Genomic DNA, 23,213 nt, shown 5'->3' with positions numbered 1-23,213 from the left:
GGTCAAGTTTACATATGTACAAACATAAAAATGATATATAGACCAAACATAATCTCTATGTACACAAGTAACATACATCAACATATATTAAAATCGATAGCTTCCCATTGAATACAAATTCACAATGGCCACTCGATGTGGAACTCAAGATATATACCATATCATGCCAAAGTAATACATGGGTTGAAAGCATTAAAAACATATCTTATGAGCTCGCTTTAGTGCAGACTTCTATCAGGATCATTAATATATCACACATACATTCGTGATGTATTCCTGAATGCAAACTATCCTGACCGGACATGACGCCTTGCTGGTTGTGGACTTCAGTTTTGAACTCTCCACATGATGAAGTGCCGTGTAAATGGCGTAAGTCTACTCTCAAATAAAATCCCTAGCCCTAGAGCAGACTCTCACATTCTACGTAAACCTGCCCTGACTGGAAACTCTGCGAGGCTGGTCCTGGGGCACATGGACGGGTAAGTATACTTTCTTTATTATGTTCCTATGGACATGTGGATCAGGCCTTAGTCTGTAGTTTAGCAACTTAGGGATAAACCACAGTGAAAAGATTTGCACCTTTTTGTCTTTCTTTTTTGACACACTCCTGTTTTTGCATAAAACACTGAAAAAACAAGACCCAAGCTTTGGTGTGAGTAGCCTTTGTTCTTCCACTACTTTACTTTTTGTACTTTTTATTTTGAATCCCATTTATTTTCAATTTTAACTGATGTCGAAGTTTCTTCCATTGATGTTTTCTCTTACATCCTGTTGCAATGTGCGGCACTTTGCCGTATCCAGTAGTTTGCTCCCTGCCAATGGCACCTGGAGAGCCCCGTTTCCTATCCCGTTATACTGTACCTGACAGAATATTGGGCTGTATGATTCACCTTCCACAGTGTCTGTCAGTACATGCCCAGCATATGACGGCTGCTTTCTGTGCTAAGAGACTAGACAGACTCGTGTTACACGGATTAGGTTGCACATTTGTCATGATGAGATTTCTTTATGACATGTTTTTAAAGTCACAAAATTCAAAATTAAACATCAGATTTGTGTTCTAGGAAAAAGAACATGTGAAGTTTGTAATTTGAGCTTTTCGTGTAAGGTGCATTATAAAGTCATATGTAATCTGCTGCTTAAAGACCTTCTAGCAGCTATTAAAACTTTTTTAATTCTCTATACAATATGGGATTGTAATGATATTTGATCCTGGGGGGGGGGAAGGTTATAAGCACATAAAACGTATGGAGGTTGGCAAATAAAGATAGTGACAAACTGCTTAAATTACCTGTAGGGTTGGCAGTAAAAGGTTGAGCCCAGCAGTGGAAGATGCCTAGAAGTAAGTTTAGCCAGTGTTCATATCATTTTGTTATGGGTAATTATTTTTTGGTTTGTTTTCTATTAAGTTCTACTTTTGGTACTGGAACAAACTGGCACTGTAAAGGGCTTATCCGGGATTAGTAAAACATGTTTTTATTCTTCCAAAAACTGCACCATACCTGTCCTCAGGTTTCGGGTAGTATTGCAACTCTGCTCCAATTCCTTTTACTGGACTTGAGCTCCAATACTACACACAAACTAAGGACAAGGGTGGCAGGGTTTCTGGAAGAAAGCATCAATTCAGGATAACATCTCTTTATGTTTGCACCGGAGGAGCCATTTACTTCTGTCTGTTCTGAATGGGAGGAAAAAATAAAGCTGGTTATAGATGTAATTTATTTCTCAGCTGAATTTTCATTGACCATCAGTGATTTTTCCAGAGTCACCAATTCAGATGCACCTTCGAAATGTGCATATGGCTAAAGTGAAAAAGGCACTGCCAGGTACCTGTAGTCCTGATGTATCTCTGAGAGTAAGAGGACCAGGTAGTTGAAATCTAGCATAGTGATTACTTCCCTCCCCAACATCTTCCATGGAGAGTGAAGAATGCCCCCCCCCCTCCCTCCATACACATTATAAGATACTAATAACATTCAAGTAACCCATGTCTTTAACATTTATTTTCCGATTCCTATTTAAAAGAGCAATTTGTTATATTATCCAAATAGAACAACTGATTGCAATTTGACTTTTATTTTCTGTTGCAGAGTGAAGTTACTGTTGATGAGACTCAAGAAAAACAGTCCCTCCGCAAGCAGCGCTTTATGCACTTTGCCTCGCTGGAGTATGATGGAGAATATTACATGACCCCACGTGACTTCCTCTTCTCTGTAATGTTTGAAAGTTTGCAGCGTAAGTCCCATTATATTAATGTCTAATAGACATCTTTTAGCGTTAATGGTTTTTTTTTTTATGCAAATTTTTTACTTTTTTTATGTGCCTTCCTATACAGAAAAAATAACCAAGCCTGCATACTCACCTGTCCCAATGCCCCACAAATGTTGTCTTCTTTTTGCTTTTGATGATTTGTGCGGGAAAGACCTGCCCACTCAGCGTATCACTGGGCTAAGTGGGCAGTTCTTGTAGGTATGAAACATCATTAGAAGCAGAAAGAAAAGAAGAGAGTTGAGGGGGGTGAGTATGAAGCCTTTGGGAGGTTTTCTTTTTTTTATCTTTTCCCCCCTTCCCTCTGTACAGGGAGCCACTGTGCTGACAACTATACACAGGGAATGATGTTAGAAACCCTGCGCTGTCTACTGTGTAGTGGTAGCATGGGTTCATGCAGTCCAGACCCTGTTGAGTTTTACATCTACACAGTAGATGGGACAGGTCTTATAGGGGATCCTGAATAAAGCATCAACACAACAATGTCTGCTCTTGATGTTGAATTACCTTTAAAAAGGATGTCAAAAAAATTAAATAAAATAAATGCACCAGCCCTGTCCTTAGGTTGTGTGTGGTATTACAATGTTGCTCCATTAGCTTCAATGTAACTGAGTTGCAAAACCACATAGAAACCATGGTGCTTTTTCTGGAGGAAAGCAGCCCTCTAATCCTGGTTAACCCCTTAAACTTACAGCTAATGCATTTATAAATCTATTTTGTAACTGTTCTAAAGCCTCTGCTTCCAACTTGACGACTCAAATAATTTTGCTTTTGCCCAATAGCGATGACCTTTTTTGTACTTTTGTGTGGGTCTGAATGTGTTCCGACACTTTTCGACACATTCTTTTTGCTATGTCTGGATAAAATACATTTAACTTGGTAAAATTATACTTGGGAAATTGATGGGACATTTTAAATTGACCCAAAAGAGCCTGTGTGCCTAATCTATATCCTTTGCTCTCACGGGCCTCAGTCATAGTGCTGTATACAGCACCTGCGGAGCGAGACGTTTTGTAATGCTTAGAACAATGTTGAAAGCCTATTAGTGATATAAACATCATTTTCCATGTGTTGTTTGTCCCGTAATCTCCTCATGAAGTTAGAATCTTGGCTTTCATTTAAGGAATTTCCCCAATCACATTCCTTACACTTTTGATTTATTTTTATTTTTTTTCCGCATGCATTGTGCTCAAAATGTTTTTCGCATGACAAGTACAACAAAAACAAGACTGAATGATTATGTTATCGGTGTTGTTTCACAAAAGACTAAAACAAAGCTCCAGCCTGCCATTTATTATGTTTGGTTTATTTGCACATGATATTATATATGTATAATAGCTAAAATTCAGACATGGCCCCTAATTATATTTCCATATGGTGGGTGTGGAGTGATTACATCACCACAGACTAAAGCCGCTCCGCTTCTTTCATAGTGGTTATTGATGTAGAACCTTGGTCAGGTTGCGCCCACATGAAATTATGTGAGAAGTATTCAACAAGGATGGCTGCCTTTGGTTTACTTTCCTTTCTTTAGTTTGAATAGTTCCCTGTTAGTAATATATGCACAGGGTATCTCGCCCCCTAAAGTGCACATACATTTTAGTCAAAAGTCAGCCTTACCCACTGACACTGGCAGGACTGGTTGGCCAATTGTTTAAAGCATATGTGGGCCTCCCAACTAGAGATGATCGAACAGGGCCGAGGTTCAGGTTCGTGCAAACCCCAACCATCGGCATTTGACTCCTGCTGCCTTCCTGTTCTGTTGGGAAGGTGAAGACAGCCCGAGTACCGCCTGGAAAACAGAGATACAGCCTATTACCTAGGCTGTATCCCTGTTTTCCAGGCTGTACTTCGGCTGTCTCCACCTTTCCCCATGGAACGGGAAGGCAGCGGAAGTTAAATGCCGATGGTTCAGGTTCGTATGAACCTGAACCTCGGCCCTGTTCGATTATCTCTACTCCCAACTATTCTCTGAGAGCTGATATCAGGAATGCTGGGCTTCAAGTGTTTAACCCTATAGTTCTAACATAGATAAACTACCTTCAGGGTGCCTTCACACGTACGGCATCGCAGCGGATTTCACGCTGCAAGTTCCCCTCAGCCAATTAGTGGCTGTGGCAGGACAGCGCATTGATTGGCTGAGCTGGATGTCAGGGAGCCAATAAACTTTTGTCTTTATCTATATACGTAAAGGAAATGGAGAAGAAACACTTTTTACTCTTCTTTAGGCCCTATTACACATCATGATTTGCCAGGTCAGCGCTTGCGTAATCCTAATTCCCCGCACCTGTTATTACATACACACACAGACAGCAAGCGGGAAGCTGTGGGAGGGGCTACCCAGACAATCCTTAGATCGTCCGGGTGGCCCATTGAAGTCAGCAGCGGTCTGCTGCTACTTTCCCTATTACATGGAGTGACATGCAGCAGGCCATTGCGGTCATGATCGGCCATTTCAACATGTTGACATGAAAGATGTCGGCCAATTGTGGTCTTTTAACGTGCGCTATTACACCAAATAATGAATGACTGGTAATCAGCCAAGTATGGCCGAGTAATAGAGCCTTTAGTATACAGTAGAATAATTCCATTGTTAACAGGATATTTGTTCTTATCACTGTACTGACTATCACTTTTTCCTGTTGTTTTTCTGGATACTTTATTGGCTATGGAACAAAAAAGTAAGGCAATCCGTAGCTAGAATATCCAGGGGACAAACAATGGTAATAACATGAACGGTGTGTAGTGTCCTATATGTGTACCCAACAGGACAGGCTTAATGGGAAATAAGTGTTTACTATGTGTAAGCATTATATAGGCCAGATAACTTCTGAATGTTCATCTTTCTTTAAGGATATAATTATATAGGGCAGAATCTTAAGAGATTGTCACATTAGCCAACAAGTGTACTATTATCCCAATAGTGCCTAGTTTCCGAGTTTATTCATGGCCCCAAACACTTGCAGAGAGAAGGAAATAAACAACGCCTTTCTGTTAATGCTTTCTTGAGAGAGACACAATCTTATGATAGAGGCAAGATGGAAGGAATTCCACTATAATTACGGTCAAAGACAGAAGAAGGAAAAGAAAGGGAAAAAAATGGCAGCTCCGCCACAATGTAACAATGAACTTTATTGCTCCACAGTACATTTCAAGGTACATGATTTTTCACGATGGAATCCCTTGAAGTTGGAACTAAGATGACACAGTATGAAGCAAAATGATATCCCAATCTGTTGATCGGTTGTGTGAGGCCTTTGTTTAAGTTGGACGGCAGCCAAGTGTTATACAGTATGTCAGAGCCATCAGAAGTGTTCAGCTAATACTAGCAAGTCCTCTGTGAAATGCATTCCCGACCACTCCTGCGAGCATTATGCAATTGTTGATGAATTGACTTCTGCCGCTACAGATAAGCCTATATGTCTGGATTAAACTTGACCACACTTCAAATACACTTGAGACAATAAAACCTGTGTCCCTGGCACTTGCCTATTGATTGATCTTGAACCTGCTTTGCACTAGTTTCAACTTTGTGAAATTACCGAGCTACTTCGAACCCTTTTATTGCTGATTTTTCTGCCCGATTGTACAAAAAGCGAAATTAGGAGAATACTGATGCCTCAGTCAGCTGAATCACACCTGCGGAGTTATTTACTACCCTGTGATAATGTGGGGAAATATTTACAGTCCTATCAGTTCGGCTACATGAACTGATAATCGGCTCCCTGGTCTATTCCCTCCGTATTGACTTAGCAAATAGAGAGGGAAGGCCCCCCCAGGGCTTTTCATCGCAATGTATCTTGTGAGGACAAAGATATTGCACTTTGGACTGGTTTGCTCAAATAATTTTCCTTGTATTCAGATATATTTCTTAGAAGGAGTTCTGGTGTGGTGTAAAATTGCAAAAAGGGAAGTCTTAAAAACATGCTATGTAACTTCTTGCATAAGGTTTCATGCACTTGGATGGTATCTTAATACTGCACCCATAGCAGTGGATAATCTCATACCGTCGCTTGGTATGCCTACAATTTCATGCATGCAGAAGTTTCTTATGTTTTTTTTTTTTTTTTTTTATCAGATGTCGTCTTGCTGAGGTATTCTCAAGAAAACATTGCATGTATGGCTATGTTCCCACAACGTCACAAAAAGTCTGCCTTTTCTATTCAAAAAGACGTCCGTTATTTCCGCAATATAATTGACTTCAGTGCATTGCATTGAAGTCAATGATGGACATTAACTGTGCAGACATCAAAATAATGATCATGAATATTATTTTCAAACGTCTGTTGCAAACACCGGACGTTATTTTTAAGCTGTTTACCACAGATTTTTATTTTTCACCGTCCTTTCACCATTTTTACTATTAAAGGGGAACTCCAGGCTGGGGGGCTTTTTTTTGCCTGTGGCCAGGGAGGAGGTGGATGAGGGCAGTGACGTCCCCTTACCTCCCTGGTGTCACTGACTGGCTGAGCGGACTTGAAATGTCACGTCTCAAGGCTGCGTTAGAGACCACGAAGCAGCCAGGCAGCGCGAACCAGAGCGACAAGATCCGGGACACAGCACGGGGACATCATTACCCTCATCCATCTCCTCCCCAGCCATAGGCAAAAAAGCCCCCAGCCCAGAGTACCCCTTTAAATTCAATGGCTTGTCAATTAAAGACACAGAATAACTAGAATAATGTACCAACAGCCGTCATTGCACTGACGGGCAGCCAAACAACGAAATAATGGATGTAATTTTAAACAGAGAAGAATAAAATCTCCATGAGACGCTTCATGCGAGGTACGGGTGCTACTTAAAATGGGAGCTATTCCAGCCTGTACCACTCATCCCTTGTCCACAAGATAAGTATCCGATCACAGGGGCTCCAACCACCGGGACCCCTCATGATCTTGAGAATCTACCATTGGAAGGCAGTGGCTCAGTTCATTGTCTATGAAAGCGCCAGAGATAGCTTGGGATATTCTGGTTTCGGTGATGGAGTATTGCTAAGATATGTGTGTATATAATATGGCTCCTAATCATTCTGCTCTTGAGAAAAAATGGGCTACAGTGCTCATTTAGTTCCCAGCCCCCTAGTTCATGCAAAAACTGCTGCTACCCAATTCACTTGTATAAAACTTATGAGTAATCCCTGAATCGCAGAGGCACCAAAAGTCAACCCCCCCCCCCACCACCACCACCACCAATATAACACATTAGGCCATCACTTTATTTGGTGTGAATACTCTTTGAACACATGCTTCAGGCTTCTAGTGACTATAGCCATGACTCCGATTTCCTGCAGAGCCACGGTAGTCATTAAACCAGACAGCCCCAAGCTTTGTAATAATGGACGTGTCATGTCCATTGAAGATCTGTAATGATAATGAAAGATGGCGAGACCGGCTAAAAGAGCAGAGGTGATGCTACGTAGTGGCTTTGCCCTTGACTGCCCCGTCACCTCCAGGAGCCACAGGAATGCACGGGTGGAAAACCTCAGTGATCGGTTTAATGGGAGCATTTTACTACTGAGATTAACAATGTCTCCCTCTCGTTCCTTGACAGACATGTATTCTACGCCAGCAGATGTTATATAGTAGTCACTTCAAGGAATAAAAACGTCCATTTCATTTTCGGAGGCAATGAATTGCAGACGCACCTGTTCCCAATAATCACCGGAATAGCCAAACCTTCATTCAGTATTCTAAATGCCCATGTGGTGGACTCTGTATCGCAAATCCACCAGTTTGGCACTCATTGACCCTCTAAACCACCTAAGACTTGTGCTTGGCTGCGAATGCTGGGATTTCTTGTTCAGTATCATCTATATTACTACAGATTACATTGTGTTTTTCCATTACACGAGAAGAGTCCATCAGGCAAATCTCAAATCACATTATTTATTCTGCAAATATTCCGTCTCGCTTTTCTTTCACTCCTGGCCGTCTGCCATGTAGTATCAATCTATAGTACAGCACATGCCAAACCTAGAACATCGCATAAGTGGGCTTTGGCATGGGGATGATACACACCACAGTTCCTGACAAGAACTTGTTCCACCTGCTATCTTTATGGGGTGTGTATTGATGGGTTTTATGGCTATCCTTCTAAGGCGATACATTTAAGTGGTCTAGAATCCTATGGATCAGGAATATCTATCTTTACTGTTGTCCTGATGCACGGCAGATGTTTTAGAATAAGGAAACCAGAATAAGTGGATCATCATCTAGAAGAGTATTGTCCCCTTGTAAGGATGAGTGCTCTTCCGCTTGTCTGTGGAGAGAGAGAAGACTGTGTTACTCCCCAAAGCATTGGTCTTAGAGTGTATTTGTCGACTGCAGTTCACCTTCCAAACTGCTGATGCTGTTAGGGTAGAGATACATGGTACTTTTCCTATATCCATCTGTGACCCATAAGATTGACAAATGCTATTATTTTCCAGTGCTGAGTGTCAGTAAGTCGCTCCCAAGCATCTTTAGTGTCAGAGCTGGAATAACGACTTTCTTCTCCTCTCATCCCTGCTCTTGCTAGATTGACAGTCAGCTAGAAGCCGAGCCCTGTTTCCAGATATCATTCCTGCACTGTGCATACATATTGTGTGCAGATGTGAGATTTAGAAACAGGGCTCTGCTTCTTGCTGACAGTCAGTCAAGCCGGGATTGGATGGGGGAGCAAGGAGGCGTTACTTCAAGGTCTTGGAAACGCCCCTTTGATACTTTGCACTGAAGAATAAAAACTATTTTTTGACATTCTGGAAGCACAAGCGGATATATAAGAAAGGTACCAAGTGTCTCCTTGACCTAACAGTGTAGGCAGCCTGGAAATTTGATTTGTAGCTGACAGATTTCTTAATGACTTTTTTGCGAGTAAAAGCTAAACGGAAAAAAAAACACACTGTGTGAAACCATTCAAATGGTTTATTCAAACAGGGTGAATGTGTTATATCTCAATCTTTCCAGTACTTATCAGGTACTGTATGTCCTGCAGGAGGTGGTGTATTTTTTCCAGTCTGACACAGTGTTCTCTGCTGCCACCTCTGTCCATGACAGGAACTGTCCAGAGCAGTAGCAAATTTCCATAGAAAATCTCTCCTGCTCTGGACACTTCCTGTTATGGACAGAGGTGGCAGCAGAGGGCACTGTGTCAGACTGGAAAGAATACACCAAGTACAGGAAGGCTTCAATATTTATAGAAGTATTTACACGTGTGTGTGTATATGTGTGTGTGTGTGTGTGTGTGTATGTATATATATATATATATATATATATATATATATATATATATATATATATAATTTTTTTTTTTCAAATCACCTTTTAAGTTTGGTGTCATACTCAGAATTTTTGTCTAAATGCTCAATTTTTTTTTCTTGTAGTTCTTTGAACCAAAGCTAGAAGTGAATTGAAAAGTAATGAGAGATATAAAGGAAGACACTTCTCCTTTCTGCTAGATCCACTTTCTGCTTTGGTTCAAAACTGGCTGAGCAGGAAGGTTCTTGTGTGACACAGACACAAGTTGACAGCATGGTGGGGGCCGACACCCAGATAGCACAAGTGAGTGTGGGAAGCATAGGTTAGAATACCCATTTATTTTAATTATTTTTCTCAGTCAAACCAATTATCAAAATGAAATGCAATCTTCTCTCCACCATCAATATTTTTTAAAGTCTCATGCTTATAGCAGATCAGATTGCCTGGCGCTCTATACTATGGATCTATGGTCCCTTTGTTTATCTCTAATTTGCAGGATCTCCAAGGAAACAAATCAATAATTCAGTGTCTGATAAAAAATGGCACTGTTTACCTTTATATGAAGTAGGAAATGTTCAGCGTAAGCCTCCATAGTAGTCTTCAAGTGCCATATTATGGCTTTTTGGTACATTTCAAAGTTGTATGGAGGGCATTTGGTATGGCCTACCTGTTAGAAAGGATCTTCGGCAATAAGCTGATCGCAAGGTGTCCCCCTACTAAGAGCCCCAGGAATTAGCTGCGATAGGTGTGGAAACCTGGTTGTTACTGTTCATATTCCCTACAGCGCCACCACAGGGCAAATGAAGAATTACACAGCCCTTATTCAAATCCAAGAGTTGTCTGTATAAACATACAAGAGATGCTTTTTGTAGCTGCTCTCTACTCTGACCAACAGATCAGCCATAACTGATAGACATCACCTTCATTCTCCTTTCATGGAGGAAAAACTGTTTCCTCCCTCATAACACGTCCAAGTAAAGTAATCACAATGGAAGGCAATAATCAGAAGACTTTGTGTCGTGGTGTATTGGTCTGGTAGGTGGTAGCCACTCTGAGTTACGTCAGTAGCCAATGACTATCTCTATTGTTGCAGTTGTCTTGATTATCCTTGTAATTTGGCTACCTGATGGGAGAGTATGGAATGTGAAAATGTAGGCATTTTCATAGGACTAGTCTGTTGATCATTGATTTACCTGCGTAAAAACTTTCCTGACCTTCATCAGGTAGCTAGGCATCATTTTCTATTATTGTAAAGCGAAGCGTGCCTAGTAGACATTTTTTTTTTACGACTAAAATCACACAAAGTTTTTGAGCCAATCATGGAAGTGCATGAACAAGAGGGAGATGTATGGGTCTAGTTTTCTTAATTTAGGTTAGGTTTCTATCAAGTAGTCACTTCAATAGGAGCTGAGCTAGAGTAACCCAGCATGGCCACGACACAATCGCTGCTTCCAGCCGTGTTCACTGTGTAGGTGGGTGCCTCGACTGCACAGCGCTAAACAGAGCAGGGTGCCAGTCCCCCATGTACTGTGTGTATATATTTATATTATATAGGGGTAAGAGGCTGCCCCATCCTGGTGTCTGCCAGCCTCTGCACAGTGATTGGTAATTGCTATCACTGGTCACTGAGAAGCAGAACGAGTGGTGACAGCAGTCACTGCTCCCTCTGCAGAGGCTGCGGGACACTGTGATCATGTAGGACAGCCTCTTCCCCCAATACTGTATATAACAATATATAGTACACAGTGCGGTCCTGCTCTATTTGGCGCTGTGCAGCCACACTAGAACATAGCAGGACATCGAGAAATGCAGGGCAGAAATACTGCAGGCACCAGAAATACAGAAATAAAAAATAATAATATATATGTGTGTGTGTGTATAATATATATAATATATACTTTTTTTTTAATAAAGTCATATTAGAAAGTAATATAACTTCATGAAACAATCTATTAGCAAAAAGAAATATTTTATGTATTTTTAAGTGTCTCTGGACTTTAAGGACCCCTTAAGGATTAAGCTGTATTTACTCTACCTCTCCCCGTGCCCACGGTGATCAGCTGGACCTGCCTCGGGGCCCCCGCCGTGCTTCGGGATCTCTGGCGCTAACGTGTCATGACCTAGCCGATTGACTGGTGGCCCAGCCAGTCAGTTACAGGGGCGGGACCCCATCACTGATTGGCTGAGCAGCCAGTCCATCAGCCGGTACAGGCTCACCGCCCGCACAGGGAGAGATAAGTCAGTACTTGTATTCAATCAAAATTTATTCTAATGATAACCCCTTTAGATGCTCATCCTATCACTGAGGGATAGGTAGCAAAAAAAAACAAAACTTTTTTTTACAAATGCCCTATGCATTAGCATTTTTTTCACAAATGCCCTATGCATTAGCATTTTTTTCTTTCCCAAAAAAGTGGGGTGTTTTTTCTTATCAGCTTTATGTTCCTATAACCTCTATTACTATATTTTCTTCCACTTATTTATTCAGTAGCTTCAACCTATGAAAGAGACATTTCTTTTCTGCTATCATTTGGGTCATTCTTAGTGGAACCTTCTAAAATGAATATCCTGATTTAGAAGCTTTATTACATGGTTCATATCTGTAATATAATCCACATAATACTAGTTATCCGGTATGGCGACGTGGGCTGTTATTTGGTTAGCGTAGGTAGTCTTGGTGTCGGCGTCATAGAGTCCAGTATGAGTTGTCCAGATGCATGAGCCTCCTCTTTTTTTAAGCCAGATTGATTGATCGCTCCCCTCTCCGAGTGTCTCTGTACGTCTGACAGTGGAATTGCCCGGTTTGTATGAAGTGTTTGCATTGCAGGCTTCGTCACTCAATATGTTTGCATGACCAAGTCTATTAATTTCTTTCTGGCTTTGGCGATGGGCTGGCTACCAAATATCCTGGTCAATGCAACGTGTTACCCTGTTTATATTTACAGAAGGTCAGTATCAAATTAAGTCTTCACTCAATTTAACAGCTTTTCAGATAAGATTATGAGATTTTCCTTTTAAACGTGTGACGTTAATGGGTGCAAAGAGTGGGAATGCTCGAGATGTTTGCACCCTTCCCCCTAATACAAACATTCCTTCAAACTGGTACCAGGCACAACCAGGGCTGCATTGTCCTTAGTGCGAGGTCTGAACCTCCAGCTCCATCTCTGATCTGTGTCACCATATGTTTCATCTGATTGCTCTTGGGAACAATACATATTAAAATTATACTTTTATATTATCGAATTTAACCATTTTTTGGCGTGATTTCCTGTTCTTGCGTTTATCCATCCTTATAATACATCATAAAACCAGAAGTTAAATAAAAAACTATGGTGTCATGTCTACGTGATTGATAAAACATCAGGGCATGTTTAATAGGCTGCTAATCCTGACATGGCTATGGATACGTACCATATCAGTGTATAAGTATATTTATTTTTATATTCCTAGATATCATGATCCAGCACACAATTTAGATGGGACGTCTGACTAGGCATCACTTATTTGTAGGGGTGTAATCCATTCTTTAGTGTCTTCACCTACTTGTGAGGTATACAGAGTATCTTATGTTTCCATACCTTATATATTTTGTATTGTAGTAAAATCTATCTGAAATTGCGTTGCATCCAGTATCTGCCATCTTTCATTTCTTAGAGCCCCGTGTTATTGACTAATTTGACAACTGGGCGTTACCAACCCTCTTGCCAACTGGATGTGCCATTAAACACTCTGGCACTGATTGGGTAGTGTAAAAAGATTAAAATTACCTAACTTACTAAAAGAGACGTGTCTGAAGAGACCGGATAGTCAGCTTGGTGTTGACGCCCACACTAGCTAACTCTGGTACCAGCATCAGCCAGAAGAACGTGTTTACACGGTATACCCACATATCTTCAGCTTTCATGTCATGGAGAGCCGACATATTGCCTGGTAAAGCTGATATTCTTCTTCGCTTCTATTTTAGTATGATTAATAGACAGAAAAGGTCCCCAAGTTTCCAGTGAAAAGCTGATTCAGGCTAAAAGTAACATTCACTTGAAATTTTAGAAAGAACCATCATTTCCCTGTGCTGGTTAGTCACCAGGCTTCCAAGAAAAGGGATGAGTTGGATATTTTTAGCAGTTTGCGGGCTGTCAATGCTACCATACTGACACGACTCTTCCTCCGAACGAGTGTACAAAGCTTAAAACAGGTGGATAATTTCCCATCTCTCTTATAGATATTAATGTATTCCTTAGATTTGTGTGACATCATTGCCAGGTTGCAGTGAGCAGTACAATGTAATATGGTTATGAAAGTGGTACCCAACCAAATAGTTATGTCTAGAAGCTTCTAGATTAGGTAGTGGGTTGCCTGTCCCTACATTTTATAACCATACATCTCCTGTACATTGGAGGTAAAAAAAAAAAAAAGGGCAGCCTTGTATGACATAATTTCTCTACAACTCCCTGCTTTGGTAATAGGTGGTCCCAAGCAAGGGATATCCCCCTTTCTCATGTGCCCTACTATGATTTATGGACAAGGCTTAATTCTTGAAAGAGCCATTGTCTGTGCGACTTAGAGTGATATATAGCTATTGCCTAAAATGTAAGGTGACAAAGCTTACTGTAAAGTTATTCTAAATAGTACTCCAGTACCCCGGTTCCATACCCCATCTTAATGTAGTGACACCTTTTAGTTCCACATTTGTTCTGACACGGGCAGAAAGCTTCCCCCTTTTCTCTGTAATGGTGATGTGTATGAAGGGGGCAGTCTGTCTGGATTAGTTCATTGGGTAAGCCAGTTCTCTTCTCCATCAGCCAGAAGGGAGCTCGGATTAGCTAATAATCAGTCATACAGCAACCCCCCCCCCCCCCCCCCCCCAAAAAAAAAAAAAAAAAAAAAAAAAGTTAATGTCACCGATAGAGTGGGGAAGCTCTTGTATGCCCATTTCATAAGAATGGCAAACATTGGCAAACAGTGTTGGGCCATGAAATGCATCTGAAATTGGGCGGTCAGTACGGTTTAGAACTACAGTACATTAGTACATCAGTAAGTTTTATTCATTTACATTTTGGAAATAGCTAAAAAACATTTTATTCCCCTGAATAAATATTCCCCTTAAAGCGACTCTGTACCCACAATCTGACCCCCCCAAACCTCTTGTACCTTCGGATAGCTGCTTTTAATCCAAGATCTGTCTTGGGGTCCGTTCGGCAGGTGATGCAGTTATTCTAAAAAAACAATTTTTAAACTTGCAGCTCGTGCCAAACAGGAGTATCTGTGTCCTAACTTTGCACCACCCCTCCATCCCTCCTCCCCACCCTCTTCATCATTAGGAATGCCACTGGAACATTTTCTACATGCTGAACATTGCATTGCTTAACAATCCAGCCCAGGTGCCGGGATGACACAGGTGGGGAATAGAAGGCAAAAAAACCCAGAAGGTGCAACAGCAACCGACAGGTGCAGTGGCTTACCGTATATTCTCCTCCCAGCGTACACACGGTAAACACCTGCTCTGTAGATATTAAAAAGTGAGGATCTTAGCAAACTATTTGATCAAAAAGAGTGTAGCTATGGCCTCTCCTGGGCTGAATAAGCCTACAGCTGGGCAGATATGAGCCAAATGATCTCTTTATAGAACCCTTGGGACATGGGTGGAGTGCAAGCCAACAGGAAGTAGCCACACCCCCCACATTCAACAAAAAAAAAGAAAAAATTGGCAGCACATCTATGACTCTGTTCACACTGCAGGTTGCACTCCACCCATGTCATAGATTTGCTGCCAATTGTTTCTTTTTTTTTCTGGGGAATAGGAGGCAATCTGCCTGGAGGATTCCTAATGATAAAGAGGGTAGGGAGGAGGGACTGGAGGGGTGGTGCAAAGTTAGGGCAAAGATACTCCCGTTTGGCATGCGCTGCAAGTTTAAAAGTTGTTTTTTTGGACGATCACTGCATCACCTGCCGAAAGGGGAGGGGGGGTGGGGTTGTCAGATTGTGGGTACAGAGTCGCTTTAAAGTGTACCTGTTGTTATAACTTTCAAAATCTAAATCAACAGTAGATGTGATATAAAGCAAGTTTGCGATATACATTCATTATATTTTTTGTTATCATGCTGTAAAACAAAGCTGTACTTACCAGAAATCCAGGGCCAGTCTCCTGAAGGCAGATTTTGTGACTTGTGCTGGCTGAAAAAAAAAAAAAAAAAAAGGCTAAACACAGGAATTCTGGCCTGTACAGAGAGTCAGAGCTCAATGTGTCCGTCAATCACATGACTGCCTTCTCTCTGTGAGCACTCAGATGGCCTGGGATACACTGAACTTCCTGTTTTCTGACTTTTTTTTTTTTTTAGAAAAAAGGTCAGAAAACAGGAAGTGCCGTGTTTTCCATGATTTACCTTTGAAAAATATTTTTTCAGCAGCCCCTTTTTCTTAATCTATTAAAACATTGGATACGGTCCCCATTGATAATCAGTATATTGTTGCCATAATGACCAACTCCGCTTCAAAATTAATTGTCTTATTCAGGGGTAAGGGGGGGGGGGGAAAAAAGCCTAAATACGATAAAATGACTGTCCTGCATCAACGAGCTAAAAATAATTTTAAGTATGTGCAAGTTTTCATCAAACTAACCCAGTCAATTCATATTGCTTAGCTGTAATTGTTAACACAATTTTGATGTGCTTCCAGTGGAAGATTTCTTACTATGAAACATGACTAGTCTACAGAATGGCATCAGACAACCCCAGTTCCAAGCCTTTCAAGTTGTGCCAAAGAATTTAAAAAAAAAATCATTATATTTGTGGAAAAATGTGCTGGAAACAATTCGTGTTATAAGAAAAAAGGATAATTTTATACTTTTTTTTTTTTTTCTGAATCTGTAAAGGTCCGTTGAAAATATGATTGTCTCCGTGCATGTTGTACCTATAGCGGCGGTGTTTGTTAGTGAAATTGTATTCTGTATAAATTATAATTGCTATTATCTATTAATGATTGATATTGCTTTTTTTTGGCTATGCCCATGCTGGTTAGATGCACAGTCTGACATGATCGTGCCATGTAATTAAGCCTCAATGTGAGCTGGATGGCTGTGCAAATATTACAAATCTATTATATCAGCATTATATGGTGGAATTGTTGAGGTGCCCAAATACTCCAGATGAGGCCACACTCTCTCAGCTTTATCAAATGGTAATATTCTGTCCCTGTCCTGAGAGTCCATGCTGTTTTGGATCTAGGACTATATCCTGCTGATCCTTCTTTGCCGGTGCGTCTCCCACATCTCTGCCTCTAGGGACATATGATGCATGTAGGATAATATTATCCACATTGAACCTAATATGCCAAGCTGGCTTCTAAACATTTATTTTTTTTCACAGAAGTAATTCTGTTTTCCACTGATTGTAACCATAATTTTTTTAAAAAACATGAATGACGACTGACCTGACCAATGGACCAGATTTCTGATGGACGGAATTGATTATTTTAGTGCTACAGACAAAACAACACACTATAAGTCATTCAAAATATTAGTATTTTCCACATATAGGAACAGGTGTCTAGTCCTAAAGGTATTCCCTTAATTCTCCTTGCTTTTTTAGCGCCAACATTTTCTGCAGCAGAGCTCAAAGATCTTCCCATCAGCATCTATAAACCCCCGTCCCACAGTCTATTTAGTCTATAGATACATCCGCACTATAAGCTACATTGCACATCTCACAGGAATCCAGGTAATTTATAAATATGTTCTTAGAGTGTTCGTGGAAAAAATACAGAGTACCTGGAGGGAATCCATGTGAGTACAAGGAAAACATACAAACTCCACGCAGATGTTTCTCTTGGCCATTTTCGAGCCCCGGACCCCTGCACTACAAGTCTATATAGTATTAGCTATATATTGGGTAGAAGCACCTGTTCCGAGGCTGTACACTGCTAGTGCCATTCTGTCTGTACATAGTGTTTACATTAGCGGACATAAAAGCAGGACTGGAAGCCTGTAATGTAATGGGTTAAGCCTAATCAGAAGAACATTAGTAAATAGTTTCCCAGCACATAAATCTAAGTGTCTAGGAATTCATGGTAGCAGGCAATCCCACTATTTTTTATATTATGAAGCCTTAAAAACAACTTGACGGATTGTACTTGGGGTGTTCTCTAGTAGCTATTGATCTGGTAAGGCAATCTCAGGAATGTGTTTTTCCAGGAGTTGCATCTGGTTGCATTGACCTGCCAGCCGCCTGGACTTTTGGCTGACTTTCTTGCACGCTCTTGCAGCAGCACAAGGCAGCCTTTTAGTCTGGGGCCATTCTCCTGCTGGTAATGGGCTGATCTGCAGGGATGCTTTTCATAGTATTCAAAACTAGTGTTTACCAGGCTCATAAAAGATGTTTGCAACCCATGAAATGGTTGTAAAGGTTAATGCATAATAGATATGATGATATACTTCATATTGGAATGGGAGAAGGAGTTGACATACCGTACATGTGTTATGGAATTTAGATGTCATTGGAAAGAGGATGTTAATAAGTATATGTAAAGAGACGTACTTTGGACTGTTAAATCCATTTCCACTTTTGCTTGTTACTAGCTGTTGGTATGTATTAAATACTTAAAGTGTCACTGTCAGTATAACTTTCAAAATCTAAATCAACAGTAGATGTGATATAAAGCAAGTTAGCAATTTACATTCATTTTTTAAATCATGCTTTAAAACAAAGTTATACTTACTTGTATCCAGGTCCAGTCTCCTGTAGGGAGACTTGTTCTGGTTGAAAAAAAAAACTTAACTCATGAAGTCCTGGACAGTACAGAGAGTCACGGCTCAATGTGTCCATCAGTCACATCACTCCTTCTCTGTTAGCACAGATGACCTGGGATACACAGGACTTCCTGTTTTTAGCCTCTTTAGGAAAAAAGTCAGAACACAGGAAGTGCAGTGTTTTCCATGTCAAAAAAAAATTAATGTAAATTGCAAACTTACGTTGTATCACATCTACTGTTGAAAGTTATAACGACATTGACACTTTAAACGGGTTGATCCACCATTATATTTATTGTGTGAAGTGTAAGAATTACCAATGTTTTCCATTCTGTTAGCAAAAAATAATAGTGAAGATTTATAACATTTGCAAAGTATGGCGACACCTGAAGTTTAGCGTGTATAGCAGTTGTACGTCCACCTGCTGAGTGTTGGCGGACATAGATGCTTAGTTACTCTTGCTATAGCCAGGTCTTTGCACAGTGATCTGCTGATCACTGCAGAGCATTCAATAGAGAATACTTTTTACTCGTCACTTCCTACTTCTTACAAAGGAGCAGAGCCCCTCTTACAAGGAAAGAATATCTGCCACAAGTTGTCCCTTTTAAGATCCTCTTAGACGGAGAGACTGTCTGCTACATCGGGTATCTCAACTTCTAAAAGAGCCAGCGATCAGCCGGTGAGCTTTATCGGCTGATAGCTCACTTTAAACATATCCATGTAAGGGTGTTTGCACACGGAATACACGCAGAGACTTCAGTCAGATTCCGCCACGCAGCCTCCACTTGAAGTTCCGCCCGTCTCGTGGACCTAATGATATTTGCTGGTGAATTCCGCCGTCTTCCCAAAGAATTGACTTAGTGCATCAACCGGGTGGCGATGTCAGCACTGCAGAAGATCCCTGAGCCCGGTAAGGGTCCCGGAGTGGTGATCAAGTGCTGTAGAGGTGAGTTGGAATAGTTTGGTATGCCCCCTTGTCCCTACGGTTTGAAATTTTTCACATGGCTGGACTTCTCCTTTAAAAAATAGATGCAGGGAAACTTTTTAAAGCTTTTTTTTTTTTTTTTTTTTTTTTAATCTTCTAGTTTCAAATACACTTCCTCCCAACAACGTCATGTCATTGGAGTTTTTAGGAAGAACATCACTACTAACAAGTCTCATCTACTCAGGTCAAGGCATCATTAACACAGACATCGACATTGACCTGGGGCCCGTGAAAAAGCAAAGAGATTTGGCAGGTCTTAAAGAACACCATGTTTGTCTTTATACAGTATTTTTGCTTTACAGAGAATTCTAGTCTTGGGGATGGATGGATAGATGAATGTGCACCTTTACTTTATTCATTTGCAAACATTTGACTGTAGAGTAGTTGTAACTGGAAGTTGTGTAAACTCGGAAGGGTCATTGCAGTCTTATTAAATCAGATGTCTCCTTATCAAACCTATCTTCCAATCTGAAACTGCAGACGTCAGATCGTGACTTTGATCCGTGCAGATTCACTGTCCTCAGAACAAGGTCACAGCACATGAAAGGCGCTGTGGCAGTAAGGAGAGCCCAGCAAGGCTTCCTGCGTGCTGTACATCTAATGTAGCCTTCCTGCAGTGTCATCACTGTAAGAACAACATTTCCACTCTCACAAATAAAGCATTTTCCATGTAATGTCCCCAGTGCCCTCCTTGTTTGGCTGCAATCGATCTCTTGTGTACCAGCATTTTTCATAGAATTACATTTATTTTCTACCATAAGAGCTACTAAACAATAGTAGCCTTTATTTTTAGTACTCTTCTTTTGGTTGTGTTACCAAGGGCATAGTCTTCAGGTTGTTTTATTGATTTTAAACAGTGTTTTCATAAATATATTTTTTTTTGCTATAGTCATTTTTTTTTAATTTTTTTTCTAATTTTAAAGTCGAACTATTACAAAACAGTGAGACTTCCACACCAGTACTGTGCCAAAATGGACGTCCTATCTGACAACATTCTTATACTATGAATGAGATTGGGGTTTCCACAACACCATTCACATACAATTAAAAATGTCCATGCTGATTATTGCGTCGTATGTTACAATATCCACCACCAAAATAATTGACATGTTTTTTTTTATATCAATCATTGATCAGTCCCGGTTTCCAGCCATGTAAATACATATCTAATTTTATTTAAAGGGGTAGTGCTGTCTAAAGGATTTTTTCACTAAATAACACACATTACAAAAGTTATACAACATTGTAATGTGTGTCATTTAAGTGAATGGCCCCCCTCCCCATGTTTCCACCCCCAACCGCGGACCCGGAAGTGTGATGCACTATACTTAGGGAATCCCTGTCGACCCCGGACGCCATCTTGGGACGATCATGTCATCTTCAGGAGGTCGGCCTGACTGCTCCTGCCCTCCCTCATGCCGGCTCCCCTCCAGCGCATCATCAGCTGCTCTGTTATGCTCATCCAATTGTGGCTGAGCAGCTGATGACGCGCCGGAGGGGGGCTGGCATGAGGGAGGACTGGAGCGGTCCCAAGATGGTGACCGGAGTCGACAGCGATTCCGTGAGTATAAGGCATCACACTTCCGGGTCCACGTTTGGGGGGGGGGGGGGGTCATTGTGTAAACATGGGGAAGGGAGCCAGTCACTTAAATAACACACATAACAATGTTGTATACCTTTGTAATGTATGTTATTTAGTGAAAAAAATCCTTTAGAATGCACTACCCCTTTAATGTGTGAAACTGTGTGGGAGGCATTTAGCTTTTCGTATAGTTAAAGGACAACTCCATTGATAACTTTTTTACAGTGATTGAAACACGTTATAAGGCTATGTTCACATTACGTCTAAACGGCGGCCATTGTTTGACACAGCACACCATTGAAGGCCATACAGTGTACGGCCTTCAAAATAGCCATATATTCTGTGGACAGAGCTGGAACAAGACCGTTGTTCCTACATTAGCGGACGCAAATAATTGATATGTCAATTATTTGTGCAGTTGTAGGGAAACAACGACCATTGTTCAATACAGTTTGTGAACAACGGCGGCTGTTCTCATAAAGTGCAAAGTAGTGCATTATTTTAAGGCAAGAACGGCCATGGTTTTAATCACTAAAAACCGCAGATGTAAAAAATTCACTGTGTGAACATATCCTAAAGTTCTAAAACTTTGTAATGGGCTTCAATCACTGTTCTGCCCCCATTCCTTATTGGGTAGAGAGGTGTGCTTTTGTGGCTCGACTCCGCCTCTCTGACTGTTAAGCTGTATGAGAAAACAACAGTGCTATGAGTTTAGAAATAGCAGTCACAGAAAACAAAAGTCACGTCTTCGTCATCTTCTTATGTCCTACCTGCTGGGGTCTGTGGCTCCGTACCCCATATGAAGCTGAGAAATTCCCTTTAATAGACCGTCGTAAATCTGTTAACTGCTAAGGACAGCTACTACAAAGTATTTCTTACTTTGGAGGACCTGACACATCAGTCTATTACATGGACAACCATTAATTTAATGTAATATACATATTAGGTTAATTTTTTTTAATTTCTTTTTCTGTTTACTCTGCACCGTCCACATGCCCTGTATGCAGCCTAAGAGTAAACTGTGAGAGCATAGCATTCTGACTGTGCTGAGGGTTATGTGGCTTGGAGGCTTTACATTGCGTGTTCCAGTGTGAAGTGTTCTAGGAGTACTAAGTGGTTTCTAAGCTGACAGTATTGCTCTGCGGTATCCTGCGGTATAGCTCCTGTTTGCCTGCTGGCAGTGAGATGGGTATGGCTGGCCGGTGACGCAAAGCTCCGTCTGCTATGGATCGCTGCCAGGCCTGGCGTCTTCCCAAGAGTGTACATAAGCTCTCCTAATTTCCTCAGAGAGATGACTGATCTAAAGAACGGAGGACATTGGCACAAGGACCCTGCATATACATTTCAGAAGGCTTTACTTCTGCACAACAAGTGATTAAGTATTGTGGCTACTGTATTGGGTGTCAGGTAGCCGGGTCCTCATATCGTGTCAGGGGTCATCTATACAAAAAATTATTTGACATAGATTTATACAACAATATTTCCTATTTTATTCTTTTATACATCCTTAGAAATGGGGTCACATCTTGTCTTACAGATGGCAGAATTTCTTGGAGATCTGACCTGTTGGGTTACGTAGATGTGAAATTGGTTGTTTTAGCATAATAATTTTGCTGGGTTCTAGTTTCTGCATAATTTTTTTTTTATACAAAACGCTTAAAAAATATGGCCACATATGCACATATACTGTCATCTCTTTCATGCTACATGAACTACGAGTAATCGGGGTGGTCCCTGGTGGCTTCGGCCTGCCCTGCTGGCATTCACTGGTGATGGGGATGGCCCTGGTACTACTCCCCCATCATCTGCTCATACTATGAGCGGATGATGGGGGAGTAGCACAGTGTATATGTGTCCCACAGCACAGAGCAAGAAGGGAGGGGGGAGGTAGTTAGATGCACAGGCACCTCTCTCCCTCCCTGCTCGGTGCCGTCCAAATGTATTCATTGAATACATTTATGGAATACTTTGGGGAGCAAGGACACTTGCTCCCCAAAGTATTCCATAAATGTATTCAATCAATAAAGCAAAGTGTACATCCATACATACACTTCTACAGGCACAATACAGTGCCATAGACTTCTATATATATAGTGCGCCACCTGCTGGACAGTCCATTGGAATTACAACTGATTCATGACTTCACTTTTTTTTTTTTTTTTTTTTTTTTGCAGAATCTGATCCCTGCCTGATCTGCTAAATAAGGGAAATAGCAGTATATGTGCATTTCCTATAATTAATGTACATTAGAAATTTGTCTAACTTTCCAGTAGTAGTAACATATTAAAAAATACTTTTGGCCGAACTTCTCCTTTAAGGCCTTATGACCAGTGTGAGTGAAGGAGAAGATAAAACAAGGAGTTGAATGATGTGCTGGCAATTTAATCTTGAATGATTGTGCGA

General features: G+C 40.9%; 1 protein-coding gene across 2 annotated transcripts in view; it reads left to right on the top strand.

The window, feature by feature from the left end:
- The window catches only part of MICU2 (mitochondrial calcium uptake 2), a 175,728-nt gene that overhangs the window by 92,736 nt on the left and 59,779 nt on the right, over positions 1-23,213 (top strand). For both annotated transcript variants that reach the window (XM_069969829.1, XM_069969828.1), the window contains exon 2: positions 2,091-2,235. In XM_069969829.1, the coding sequence (XP_069825930.1) occupies positions 2,091-2,235 (145 nt within the window). The remainder of the gene's footprint in view (positions 1-2,090; positions 2,236-23,213) is intronic.

Source organism: Dendropsophus ebraccatus, chromosome 5, assembly GCF_027789765.1.
Source record: "Dendropsophus ebraccatus isolate aDenEbr1 chromosome 5, aDenEbr1.pat, whole genome shotgun sequence".
In the NCBI taxonomy this organism is placed as follows: domain Eukaryota; kingdom Metazoa; phylum Chordata; class Amphibia; order Anura; family Hylidae; genus Dendropsophus; species Dendropsophus ebraccatus.
Note: the sequence above shows the minus strand (reverse complement) of the source record. Positions and strands in the feature narration are given on the sequence as shown.